The sequence below is a fragment of the Natator depressus genome, chromosome 7 (genome assembly GCF_965152275.1).
Source record: "Natator depressus isolate rNatDep1 chromosome 7, rNatDep2.hap1, whole genome shotgun sequence".
Taxonomy (NCBI): Eukaryota; Metazoa; Chordata; order Testudines; family Cheloniidae; genus Natator; species Natator depressus.
Window position 1 is genome coordinate 74,910,225 of NC_134240.1, and position 14,083 is coordinate 74,924,307.

At 41.0% G+C, this 14,083-nt stretch overlaps 1 protein-coding gene across 2 annotated transcripts in view; it reads left to right on the forward strand.

Annotated features, from left to right (window-relative positions):
* The window catches only part of BICC1 (BicC family RNA binding protein 1), a 220,589-nt gene that overhangs the window by 163,201 nt on the left and 43,305 nt on the right, over positions 1-14,083 (forward strand). Inside the window, exon 4 of one of the 2 annotated variants that reach the window (XM_074958792.1) lies at positions 11,344-11,423. In XM_074958792.1, the coding sequence (XP_074814893.1) occupies positions 11,344-11,423 (80 nt within the window). Of the gene's footprint in view, positions 1-11,341; positions 11,424-14,083 lie in introns of both variants that reach the window. The other variant, XM_074958793.1, reaches the window with a different exon arrangement.

The window sequence follows — 14,083 nt, forward strand, 5'->3', positions numbered from 1 at the left end:
ATTAAGGGGAGATGAAGGTAGCTGGGTCCAGTTCCCAGCACTGGTCTCTGAGCCCTGAGGGAGCCTGGGGCAGTTGGAATGCCTTGACTTGCCTTGTACACTCTTGACTGTGCTTGTGTAGCACTGTAAATTGTGCCCACTTTGCTAGTCTCCCTGTTGTGTGCTCATTACTGAACAATCTGTGGGCAAATCCTTTCAACGTTGTTCCCACATATGCCCCAGTACAGCCAGCCATGGCAGTGGCTCATAAATACAAGGCTGGAGGGCCAGGCAGAAGAGTGCTAGCCCAGACGTCACATTCTCCTGGACTCAGCTCAACTACAAGAGCACATGAACCGCCCCCCATCCCCATAGAGCTGCAAGGGGGGAGGGGGAGAGAATGGTGGGTGGGAGCAACAGCAACCCACTTCAAATAGGGAATGCAACAAACTGAAGAATGTTGTGAACAACTTCCTGAGGTGATCCTTAAATTCATGTTACTGGAGCTTCCTACTATTTCATGTGATAAATTTGACTGCTCACTGAATAATATATGCAGTTCTGTTAGACGTAAACCCCCCATTCTTCAGGAGGGAAAACTGCTGCTGACGTTAGATTAACCCTTTAACTACTTTTGACAGAAAGAAAAATAGCCCCCACTAAAATAGTTCATATTGAAAGCCCCATTTTACTTTATTTTGGAAAGGGTGGAAGTATTACTACAATTATCAAACACTTCATAAGAAAAATCTTTCCCAGCTTTGTAACGTGTATCTTATGTTTAAGATTATCTCCATGCAGCTGGTAAGCTTTTCTCATAAAATGATCAAGTGTTTGAACCATAACACTGGGTTGCTTAACTCCAATGTGGTTAAAAGCTTTATACTCAAAAACATTCAACGTATTCTCTAAACTGAGATCCTTTTCAATAAGAATGTAGGATCCCCACAATTGATGTTCCTTGTGATAGAAATTCTTTTGAATAATTGTGAAACACTGTATCTCAAAATAGCACCCTGTAGCCCGCATATTCATCTATCTTTCTGTAGTAATAAATCTGTTTTATATTTTACATAAGAGCATGTTTTGGTTGTAGTGCTTGGGAAATCTCAACTCAGCCCTGATCTACATTAAGACTTTAGGTCGAATTTAGCAGCGTTAAATCGATGTAAACCTGCACCCGTCCACACGATGAAGCCCTTTATTTCGACTTAAAGGGCTCTTAAAATCGATTTCCTTACTCCACCCCTGACAAGTGGATTAGCGCTTAAATTGCCGGGTCGAATTTGGGGTACTGTGGACACAATTCGACAGTATTGGCCTCCGGGAGCTATCCCAGAGTGCTCCATTGTGACTGCTCTGGACAGCATTCTCAACTCAGATGCACGATTGTTTGCCGTTGCTCTGACGCAGGGAGAGGCGACTGACGACACGGCTTACAGGGTTGGCTTACAGGGAGTTAAAATCAACAAAGGGGGGTGGCTTTACATCAAGGAGTATTTCAGCCAGGACTTCACGGAGGGTTCCAATAAGAAATGGTGCACCTAAGTTATTGTTCTTATTGGAACAAGGAGGTTAGTCTGGCCTCTGATTGATACATGGCTAGATTTACCTTGCTGCACCTTCTCTGTGAGTGACTGCAGTGTGACCTAGAGAAATGAGTCCCCTAGACGGGGGGGGGGGGGGTTTGCAAATGAGTACAAAACAAATCTGGTCTATTTCTTGTTTGGATACACTCCATCTATCTTTTACATCTTTGGCTGGCAGCAGACAGTGCACAAGGACTGCATGCCATCCACATCTCTTGCCTGCCCGACAGAAGATGGTGCAATAGGACTGCTAGCAATCCGTATCACCTGCCTGCTCACCATAAGATGGTTCAATAGGACTGACTGCAGGACTAAAGAGAATGACCTGATCAAGTCATTCCAAATTTAGTCCCTGCGCCCATGTCTGCCCAGGCGCTCCAGATCAACCTCACAGAGGCGACCAGGAGCACCTCGGACATGCCGATGACGGCTACCAGTACTGTTGCACCGTCTGCTGCCACAAGGCAATGGTTTGCTGCTGCTGTGTAGCAATGCCGTACCGCGTCTGCCAGCACCCAGGAGACATACGGCGACAGTGAGCTGAGCGGGCTCCATGCTTGCCGTAGTATGGCGTCTGCACAGATAACTCAGGAAAAAAGGCGCAAAACGATTGTCTGCCCTTGCTTTCACGGACGGAGGGAGGGAACGGGGGCCTGATGATATGTACCCAGAACCACCCGCGACAATGTTTTAGCCCCATCAGGCATTGGGATCTCAACCCAGAATTCCAATGGGCAGCGGAGACTGCGGGAACTGTGGGATAGCTACCCACAGTGCGACGCTCTGGAAGTTGACTCTAGCCTCGGTACTGTGGAAGCACTCCGCCGAGTTAATGCACTTAATGCTCTTAGAGCAATTTCTGTGGAGACACACACACTCGAATATATAAAACCGATTTCTAAAAAACCGACTTCTATAAATTCGACCTAATTTCGTAGTGTAGACATTACCCTCAGTTTACAAAGGCTGGTGTATGTCCTCTCTGCATTGAGAGAGGGGCAGACTGGGTAATAAATGTACACTGATCAGGCTTCTGACGAGGGCAAGACGGTACAGCTCTGGGGTAGAAGACTGGGGAGCTGGGGGAAATTGGCTGGTGCCTTTCTCTGTGAGATTCATGAGTGGCTCTGGGAGGATTCAGGCAATCTAGCTGGGTGTGGTGCTCCACATACTGTTGCGCTGAGTGATAACAGTGCCTGGAGGGGTTTGCTGCTTGTCACTAGCAAAGCATTGTGAGAGACAGCCCAGGCTGGAGAGTTAAGGGGACACAGCAGTACCCCAGTTCCAGGTTGTACCCTGGGGATCCCGTCACAATCATATCTTCCTGTAGGGCACCAATCCATTTCTCAGGACACACCAGCATCATTGGTATAGCCCTGATCCAACTTTGCATAAGTGCTTTGATGGATCAGGATCTGTTGAATCTACAGATATCCAGTGAAGGCTTTATTATGCCTGTGCACGTTGTATACCATTACAAATATACTAATTCCATCTGTTGTACACTTACGCCTGACAGAAAAGTTACTCTCTCTCTGTGTGTGTGTGTGTTTATAATTCAGAGCTTTGTCCAATGAATTAAGATTTTTTTCTAAGGTTAAGATTGTTTTTTTGATATACATTTAAATCTGGGCTTTATAGCCATTGGATGAATAAAGGAATCACAGTTCGTGAATTATTGTATGAAAATGAGTTTATATTCAGCAGTCTGTATCTGACATAATTTCTACAACAAATGGGCATCCCTTGTCATCTGTAATTGATGGACAATCTTATATTTATAGTGCCAAAAAGTAACAACTCCTTTGGAACAAGGATTTTAAAGGAATTGGCTCCTAGTTGATGGCAGCAGTTGCCAAAGCATTTAGAAAGGCAGAGCATCTGAATTTGTAATTAATACTTTGTACAAAGTGTGTAGTAAACCATGTATTCATTGGTAACAATTTGAAGGCTACGGAGTGGGTGGGTGTGTGTGTGTGTGTGTGTGAGAGAGAGAGAGAGAGAGAGAGAGTGTGAAGTAATCATTTAACATACCTGTTAGCATATGCTATTTTTTGTTCAGGAAAAAATGCTTCTTTTTCACTCCCATCCAGTGATAGAGCAGTTCTGAAAGCAGTCCCAATGGGCAAATGGTCCAGTTTTGGGAGTTTTCTATAAAATGTGCACAGCCACATGGAAGGATGAAATTGGGGGTGAAATCCGGACTCCACTGAAGTCTATTGGAATATTTTTCCACTTGCTAGACTGACAGTTACAGTAACATATTCAAAAAAGTTACTTTTCTGTTGGGGATATAATTTTAATCCATATTTTTAAAATAGCCCCTGTAGCTAGCATATCTAATGTGATTGGATTTGTAGTTTGGTTGTGTTTTTTACATGGTTGGTATGGTAATGATATTGTAGCAAACCTCTGTTGTGCATTTTAATTTTGGGATATAGGAATTTTATTATTATGGTGAAAGGGGCAAAGATGCGGTACTCTTAGACATGTTATTGTTATATCTGAGAGTGTCTATACTTAAACCACTACAGCAGCCCAGCTGCAGCTCTTTAGTGCAGACGCTACTGATGATGATGGGAGGTGTTCTCCCATTGACGTAGTTATTCCATGTCTCTGAGGGACAGTAGCTAGGCTGATGGAAGAATTCTTCCATCAACCTAGCGCTGTCTACACTGTGGATTAGGTTGTCATAGCTATGTGTCTCAGGAGTGTGGATTGCATGCTGTGAAGTGACTGTGCAAGAACAGTATATTCTTATTCAGCAGCTCCGCTTCTTCTACTTGTTCATATCTGTTGGCTGTATTTAGTAAAATAAGCTTTTTGTTAGCAATGCAGAGCAAAAAATAGCAGTAGACATGTGAACTGAATTCTGTTCTGCCTTGTACATAATCAAGAGCATTCTTTCCCAGGTTTCAATAGCTGTGCCAGTCTCTTTCAGTAGCTTTGTACAGGTGTAACTAATGAGATTACACAGGTGTCACTGAGAGAATAATTGGAAGACACTGGAATTGCAGAGATATGATGAGGGAAGAATTTCATCAACACAATAGTAGTGATGAAGAATGAGAAGCAAAGAATCCAGCTTGATTTTAGTTCACAATTTGAGTTTGGGACTAGCATGGAGAGAGACAATTTTTTAAATTAATTTTTAAACTGAGCACATTAGATCTGGAAATCATTGATGCCTCTAAAGCTCCCATTGGCTGGGAACTGCAGCCAGTGGGAGCTGCAGGGGTGACACCTGTGAATGGGGCAGAGCCCAGAGCCACCTGGCCGTGCCTCTGCGTAGGAGCTGGAGGGGGGGACATGCCACTGCTTCCGGGAGCTGCTTGAAGTAAGCACTGCCCAGAGCCTGCACCACTGATCACCTCCTGCGCCCCAACCCCCTGCCCTGATCCCCCTCCTGCCCTCCAGACCACTCAGTCCCAGTCTGGAATCCCCTCCTCATCACCCCAAACACCTCATCCCCATCCCCACCCCAGAGCCTGCTCTTCCAGCCGGAGCCCTGATCTCCCCCTCCCACCCTCCGAACCCCTCTATCCCAGCCCAGAGCACCTCCTGCACCCCCAGTCAGAGCCCTCACCTCCCCCCCAACCCCTGTCCCAGCCTGGAGTGCCCTCCCGCACCTCAACTCCTCATTTCTGGCCCCACTCCAGAGCCTTCAACCCGTCCTGCACCCCAGTCCCAATTTCATGAGCATTCATGGCCTGCCATACCATTTCCATACACAGATGTGACCCTCGGGCCAAAAAGTTTGCCTACCCCAGAGCTAGGTTGACAGAAGAATTCTTCCATCAGTCTGTCTGTGTGAGGACTTAGGTCTGCTTAACTATGCCACTCAGGAGTGTGGATTTTTCATGGCACTGAGCAACACAGATATGCTGACCTAATTTTCTAGTGTAGAATAGGCCTTAATCAGAAGAATTTTTCCCGTTCTTCATGACTCTCTTAAAAGAAAAATAATTCAGTAGTGGGTAGACTTGTGAGCTGAATTCCATTAACACCACAGAATGCATGCTGTCAGGACTTGTTTGCAGTGCTGCTGTAGCCATGTTGGTCCCTGGAGATGAGAGACAAAGTGGGCGAGGTAATATCTTTTATTGGACCAACTTCTGTTGGTGGATGAGACAGGCTTTTGAGGTTCACAGAGCTCTTCAGGTCTGAAAAAGGTAACTAGAACGTCTCACCTAAATATTAGGTGTGACAGATGTTGGAAGAAACCACTTAAAATGAAGTGAGCAATTAACACCCTGTAGTCAGAGGAAAAAGGAGGGCTAGTAGGTTACAAATTGTTGTAATGAGCCATAAAACCAGCGTCTCTATTGAGACCCTGGGTTTTAGTGTCTAGCAGAGTTATGAAATTTAAATTCCCATGTTTGTCTTTTCAAGGTATAGTACAGGTTTATTTTGAGAATGAAGACTGAGAGGGCAGATATAGAGTGTTTTCACCCAATGATGATAAGGTGTTTTTGTCTTCTATCATTTTTCTGTATGAGTTCATTTGAGAGCGTAATGATTGTCTGATTTCAGCGGCATAGTTGTTAGAGTATTTGATACGCTGGGTGGGGTACAGCACACTCTGTGATAGGCATGGATCGTCATAGCAGTGGAGATATGTCTGCAGGATTTGCATCTGTTTTGGCAGAGTCTGGTGCCATTTTGAGTTGGTGAGTCTTAGTCTGTAGGGACCTTGCTTCTGACGATAAGCTTGGTGAGGTGGTGGGGAGGGAGCAATGAAGGCCACAAGAGGGGGTTTGTGAAAGATTTCTTTCAGGATGTGGTTGTTATGGGTGAGAATGAAATGGATAGTTTAAGGTAAATATGTGAGTGTTGTCCATTATTTTGTAGGTATTTGAGGCATGCAGTGATGCTGTTATGTTGAGGGAAATTGGTGTATTGGAACATGACCTCCATGGTAGCAAGGATAATGTTCTGAGGGAGAACCTTAATATTGTTGAGTTTCTGGAGGAAGTTGGTTGTGTCCTGGAGGAAACTGACCCTTTGTTTAGTGAGTGGTTTGAGGATTGTTTCTCTGAGTCCTGATATTCCTTCATGAAGAATGCCATGGTCGGATATGGTGTTTGCCTGGGTTCTCTTGTTTGTATATCTTGGGAAGTATATAGAAGATATGTGGGGTGAGTACATGGGAGATGAGAGTTTCTCTTGGAGTTGTTTGGGGAACGATTTCATGATATCCTTAAATTCTTATGTGAATTGTTATGGGGGTGCGGGGACGTCTTCTTTGAGTTCTTTATAGTAGATGTTGTCAGAGAGTTGTTGGTTGGCTTTGTTAATGTAGTCATCATGATTGAGAACTGTGATGGCACCCCATTCGTCTGCTGGTTTGATCAGTATCTAGTGGTTGGATTTCAGGGCTTGTATAGTTGTCCTCTCAGTGGTGGAGAGATTGTGGTGGATGTGCTGTTTAAGGATTTCACTGGCGATTGTTTTCAGGAGGTAATTGATGTCATAATCAAGTGTGTGGTTTTGTCCACTGGGAAGTGGCCAGTCAGATGATTCTTTTTTCTTATGACTCTTGGTGGGGATGTGGTAGATGTGGGTGATGGACTCTATTACTCGTCCTTTGTCCTATGACTGTAGAGGTATTATTTGCCCACTTCATTTTAAGTGGTTTCTTTCTATGTGTTAACCCTTTATGTTTAACAATCTGTCACACCTTGTATTTAGCTGTGACACTCTAGTTACCTTTTCCACGCTTGAGGAGATCTGTGAAGCTCAAAAGCTTATATCTTCCACCAACATAATTGGTTCAATTAAAGACATTACCTCATCCAGCTTGTTGTTAGGACTATCTGATATATATATTTTCAAAATATCCAAGTTTTCCCTCACCTGCTCTTCAGCAATGACAATTCAAACTTCATTTCTATTGTTGAAGACACTTTTGGAGTCATTAGTTTCATTCTCCCTCCTCCTTCACTAATGGGCTTATTTCCTCTTTAGTTCTTGTTTCCTCAAAGGCGTTGCAAAAGCGATTCTTAGGCCTTTACTCCTTTTCCTACCATTAACTAACTCACTGTTGTGTACTTGTTTATTGCCCTCTGCCTGCCTCCCCTCATTCCCCCAAAAGCAATAACTCATTCAGTATTTTTGTGTGGTGTCACCACTGTTTCATTTTCAGTGTGTGTAAACTTCATAACTAGGCTTCACACTACTCAATATTTTTGCCAACAATCTGGAAGAAATCACTGTTGATTAAAATTTACAAATGAAACAGACTATCAGAGCAGTAAAAATGATGGTGATAGGGCAGTCAGAGAGTGTGATCCGGATCGCTTGGTAAGCTGGGTCTCTTCAAACATCAGTTTTACTACAGTAATATGCAAAGTTATACATCTAGGGACAAGGAATGCACACCGGATCTACAGAATGGGGAACTGTACCCTAGAAAGCAGTGACTCAAAATGATTTTGGGGTCATAGTGGATAAACAACTGAACATGAACTCCAAATGCAGTGCTGTTGCAAATAGGGCTGCTAAGATCCTTGGGTGTGTATACAGGAGAGTAGTAAGGTGATTTTACCTCTATTTACAGCATTGGTGATGGTGCTGGAATACTACATCCAGTTCTGATGACCACATTTTAAAAAGGATGTTGAACATTTAGGTAGGGTACAGAAAAGATAAATACTATTCAGGGGCTGGATGCCTCATAGTGAGAGACTTAGAGCTCAATCTGTTTATTTTATCAAAAAGATTGGCAGGAAATTTGATTAGTAAGTACATTCATGGGAAGAAAATACCAGGTATTGCAGCGCTTTAATCAAACAGAGAGAGGAATAACAAGAACCAGTGACTGAAAGCTGAAGACCGACAAATTCAAATTAGAAAATAGGCACACATTTTTAATATTGAGATTCACCATTAGATTAGACAAACTACCAAGGGAATTTATAGATTCTCCATTTCTTGTTGTCTTCAGATCAAGACTTGGATGTCTTTGTGGAAGATATCCAGTAATCAATAGAAATTACTGAGCTCAATACAGGAGTAACTGGGTGAAATTTAATCACCTGTGATATACAGGGGGCTAGACTAGGTGAAGATCTAATGATCTTCTCTGTTCTGAGTTTAAACTCTCGGAATCTATGAATGAATTACCTGAGCAGTTCCTGGATAATTCAGCTTGCCACTTTTCAGTATTCAATGATTCAATGTCACAGGGCAGATATTGGTTTTCACTGAACTTCTTAGTTTCAGTACCTGTACAACTGTCTCAGGAATGATAATTACAAGAATTAGAATTATAACAGTCAGGTGCAAGACATTCCCATAAATTGCCCTTCCCTGATGGAAAGAAAGAGAGGGCTGAGTCTAAAAGGGTGAATTCTATAGACTAGCAACATATGCACATTCTTAATCTTATATTGTCATTGTGGGAAAATCTTGTAAAGGAGATTAAGACTGTAATCTTGACAGATTTTATAGACTGTGAAAATGGTATTGAGTTTCAAAATCTCTAACGGTGTCTTAGTTGAGTTTTCTTGTTTTTTGGATTACATTCTGTAACATACTTTGTACCCTAAAAAGAATAAAAACAAAAATAAAGGCTGAAAGTATAATAAACTTGAGAAATTTGTGAGTCTGAGAACACCAACAAAATCTAAAAAGCCAAAGGAAATGAAAAATGGAGATCCCCGCTCCCCCAATCTATCCTCACCTAATTTTTCGCATGTTAGTACTGTGTCTGCCTGTCTCTGTTTACTGTCAGTTGAACAGTACTAGCTCATTTGGGTTTCACAAGGTTTCAGGAGATACCAAGATGGTGACCTCAGGTACCTTCTGTCATTGATCAGAAGTGTGTTGAAATACATTGTTAAAAATTATTTATCCACTTTTCAGTAAAATACAAGTATCCTTTTATGTCATCTCTAAGCGGATACTTGTAGCATTCATAATGTGCTGGGATCTCTGCTTCTAAGAATCATTGCTTGTAGCAGCTTTTTCAAACATTTTGAGCTAAAATATATTTGAACCACTTTGGTTATGCCGAACATAAAACAAGAGAAAAAAATAAAGAAAATGCCCTTTAAAAAATTGGTGAGGTGCTCAGTACCACCGTTGTGGAAAGTTTAGAACAGCAGGATTTCTGAGCTTCTGTAAATGCCACGAGTGCACACCACATTTTTGTGACTGTTTTCCATTAAAAAACAAAACTATGCCTGTTTAGGTCTGATTAGAACTCAAAATGTTGCATTTTTGTGATTTCTGTGCAATTTGGCAGCAAATTATCTATGCCTCCAGCGTTCCTTTCTCCTCAGTTGAACTTTTTCAAAACTTGTTGAGATAAAACCTGCTCTCTCTTGTTTTGGAACATAACAGTATCCAAGCATTGCAAATTCTCTCTTTTGAGTTGTAAACCTTTTGTACTCAGTTGAAAATAAAGGATGTTATGATTGACTGTTTTAAATGTCTGGTGATAGAAGAAAGGTAGGTTTATTCTGTTTGTTTCCCCTCTTCCACTGAAAATTTGAATGCCCATACATATTACAAAATGTTGGATGGCTTTTGTTAAAATGCAGTACCAGGTGTAATCACATTCGTATGCATTGTGCAACAGTGGATTTAGAAGTTCCTTGAGCAAGTGCAAATTCCACTGTGGGGGAAAGGGCCACACTACACTGTGAATAGGCATAGTCTCATTTTTAGGAGAAAAGAGACAAGACCGGATCCAAACTACAAAATCCAGATCCAACACCTGAAAATTCAGGGTGGTTTGGTTTGGGCCCATTTCTGTTAGGGAATATTGGATTATGGTAGTTCACATTTCCAGACACCAGATGGTGCTGCTCTTCTACTTAAGGTGTCCTTTTCAGTTAATGGACACTGGGGTTAGTTCCAAGTCCTGTTTAACTTCCATGAGCCAGATTCTCCAATGACCATTTTGACTGATTAAGAGTTTCAGAATTTAACCCCCTGGTTTTGTTTGTCATTGTACTCTGCTTGATAACTCTTTGGGGATACATCATCATCTCATATTTCATTGATGATTTAAAAACTCTTATGGTCAATACCTAAGTTTTTACATCCAGTACTTTAGGTCTGATTAAGCAAAAACTTCAGTAAGGTGATGCTCAGTATTGAATGCCTCCTAAATGTGTAAAATATATTTTGTTCATGCATGAATTGTTACTAATGGTCCAAGGGAAGGAGCTTTTTATGTCCATTCCAATGCTTTGCGATTAGGTGTAATGACTGACAACAACAGAATAGAGATCTAATAACTACGTTAATTGCATAATTAAGAGTTGGTAAGCATCCACAGATTAGGTTCTGTGTGGAAGAAGCATAAACTGGCGTATTAAAAAAAACACTGTGACATCAAATGGCTATGGGTTGCCCATTACTATCATTCAGCAAGAGAAGTTTTTGGTACAGTTTTGTTACATGTCTACACTGCAGTAGATTGCTTTGTAATATCACAGTAGTAATATGTAATTTTGCATTTTTTTAAAACCGAGTTTGTTACTATGATATTACGGAGCACAATAAAACATGTGGGAAGAGTGAATGAATTGATTATTAACATGCTGGAGTAATTTAGCCAATGCCAAAAGAGTGTGGTACTCTAGTTCACCTCTAAAGTTTAACATATCTAAAGTAGCTGTTCCTTTTTAAAAGGAACAATGAAAAGCTTTTTTTAAATTTAAAAGTAGGTTATTTGTTTAATGCTTGATTGTGAAAGAGTAAGTATTTGGATAGATTTTTCCCCATGTCCCTTGTTTGTTGATCTTTTTTTCTCTTTATTTAGATCCCCATATTAAAGTCTCTGGAAAAAAAGAAAATGTTAAAGAAGCTAAGGAGAAGATCATGTCTGTCTTGGACACAAAAGTAAGAAGAAAATTAGTTTAAAAATTGAGTCCTGGGCCGAAATCCTGTGCGCAGGCCCCTATTTCCATGCCATAGTGACGCTGAATTCTGCAGCAACTTACAGTAAATTTAAAAGCAGATGCTTTTATTAAAATTGTACATTAAAATGAATAATATGATTAGTAAAGTGTCCCTTGGGCAGGGGGGGTGGGTGTGTGTGTGTGTGTGTGTGTGTGTGTGTATGTATTGATACTGAATTCAATACACTTCTGTTTGAAACTGTTTTTCAGTTTTGTGCAGACTTAAGAAGACTACACTGTTTCTGGTTCCATTCCATTCACATTTGGGGGGAGATTTTCCTTATCATATTGGCTAAAAACTTGAACTGAGTTTTCTCTTTTAAAAAAATGCAGTCAAACTCCACTTCAAGTAGTAGATTGTGTGGCCAATTTTGTAGTAGAGAATTGTGGAACGCATGGTGTGTTTTCCTAATGTTATATTTCAGAAATGAAATGTTGAGTGTCAGAAATTTGACTACAATGAGGCTTACTAAATAAGTGGCTGGGGGAGTCTCTTATGTTCACAGATCAAGTGTTTGACAAAATTATAAATTGACAAGTCATTCTCTCTGCACTTAGATGTTCTGGTGATCTAAGCATTCTATATGTAAATGCTTAGGTGTAGGACAAACACTAATATAACAGAAAAACAAACTGAGAACTAAAATGTTATTTCGAAAGTGGAATTGATATTAAAAATGCAAGGTAATGCTCAAAAGAAAAAGCTAAACTAATCTCACTGAGTCCAAAAAGAAGAGTCAGTTTATTATTCAGGTTCAAAATGCACAGATTCAGCAAGACAGTTTTGACATCTTTGTCTAAATCCCCTCTTTCTCCCTTATCCTCAGTGCTGCTGCTAGCGTTTCAAACCTAGTAGTGGGACATAGGCTGTTGAGTTAAGCCTTGACCTCAAACTGATTGAGAACTTTTCATTTCGTAGGGTAATTTTTAATTTTATGGAGATAATCTTATCCGCAAATCTTTTCAAAGACTTTTCTGTACTGAAAACATGCTGTAGGGCTTAAGATTCCATGATGGTCCAGGAAATAGATAGGTATTTGGGGACTTTTAGGCCCAAGTCTGTGACCACAAGTATACTGGAGAGAATTGTGTATCCTGTTTAAAATTACAAGTCCAATGGAGATCATTATCTTACCTCTGTCCATTTTAAAGCGAGTCCAAACAGGTTTATGAAAGCTAAATATAAAGGCTGGATGCTCATCATAGAGTTGAAAATTTCGTTATATTGTACCTATTAGAATTGGCACTCATTTTGAGCCATGGTGACTTTTAAGTGGGTCACCTTCTTCTTGAGTCTCAACACCAATGGCATGAAGCAAATATGAAGATGTACTTGGGAGAAGTGAGGGTTCAAAGCATGAGGTGATCTCATTATTTGAACACTTTCCTACCTTTTTATGTTTGTCTGTCATAACTCTCAAATGACTTGACTCAGAAACTCCATTTTTAGTATAGTTTGATGGTCTCATCAGCACCTGGTGCCTTTGATTAGTTTTGGGTAAGGCCTTGTGTTGAAATTATTTCAATTATTAAAAGTGGTTTCCATGAGATATGGGCTCGAGTGTTGAACTGTGTATGGTCATGATGGGAGACAAGCAGGGAACCACATGCCAAGGTCAGGAGAAAGATTCACGTTAGCTGGTCAGAGTGTGGGATAGAAGGCCAGGGTCTGGTGGGAGTATGAGAAAGACATACACATAGTAGCTTGAGAGAGACTGCTGATCTCAAGACCACACCTCAAATCCATTAACTCAGCTTTACATGCTCGCACACACTCATTCTTCCATATAGCAGGGAAGCAGGAGGTGGGGACCCACCTGGAAGACAAGGAGTTCCCCATTTTGCCTGGGGAGGGAGAATTGTGTGTGTGTAAGTTACAATTTCCAACCAGTTGCATCAGAAATAGCTGTTCTGATATTTTGAGCAAAAAAAGAAGTTGGGAAATACTCCCTTTGAGAATTGGCCAATAAGAGTGTGTCTAGCTGTTTCACATAGGTAATTTGTTAGCACATACCACCTTTCTATAGCACAGTATACTGCATGTGAGTTTGTGGCAAAGGATTGATTTTAGTTCACTGAACACCTAGTAGACTTTAAACTGCTGTGGAATGAACCTTGTACTCCTCAGATTTCCCCCTACCTCCAGTTTGTCTTCCTCTTTTATGCTTCCCAGGCCAAATGGATAACCCTGATACCCCCCAATATATACGTTTTACAGTGGTCCAGCTGCACAGAAAGTGCCAGAAAACAATTCTTGTTTTAAACACTTTTTAAAAACCATGAATTTATTATTGTGTTATATTCTATTTTTAAAATGTTAGTTTTAATAGTCTGAGCCACATGAACTGGAGCTAGATACTGTATGAGGCCAGCTACTTCTTAAATCTCCCCTCCCCCACCACCAGACTTGTACTGTTCTAATTATGGGCTTCTCCTGTGCGGTGGCAGTCATTTCTGTCTAGATGTCTGGTGACCTAGAGTTCACCAGAGGTCTTCAGAGTAAAACATACTATTTCATTAAACCACTTTGCTTACTTGAGAATGAGAGCTGTCTTTGCATTTAGACTTTAAAAAATTATTTGCATCAGACTACTTTATGCC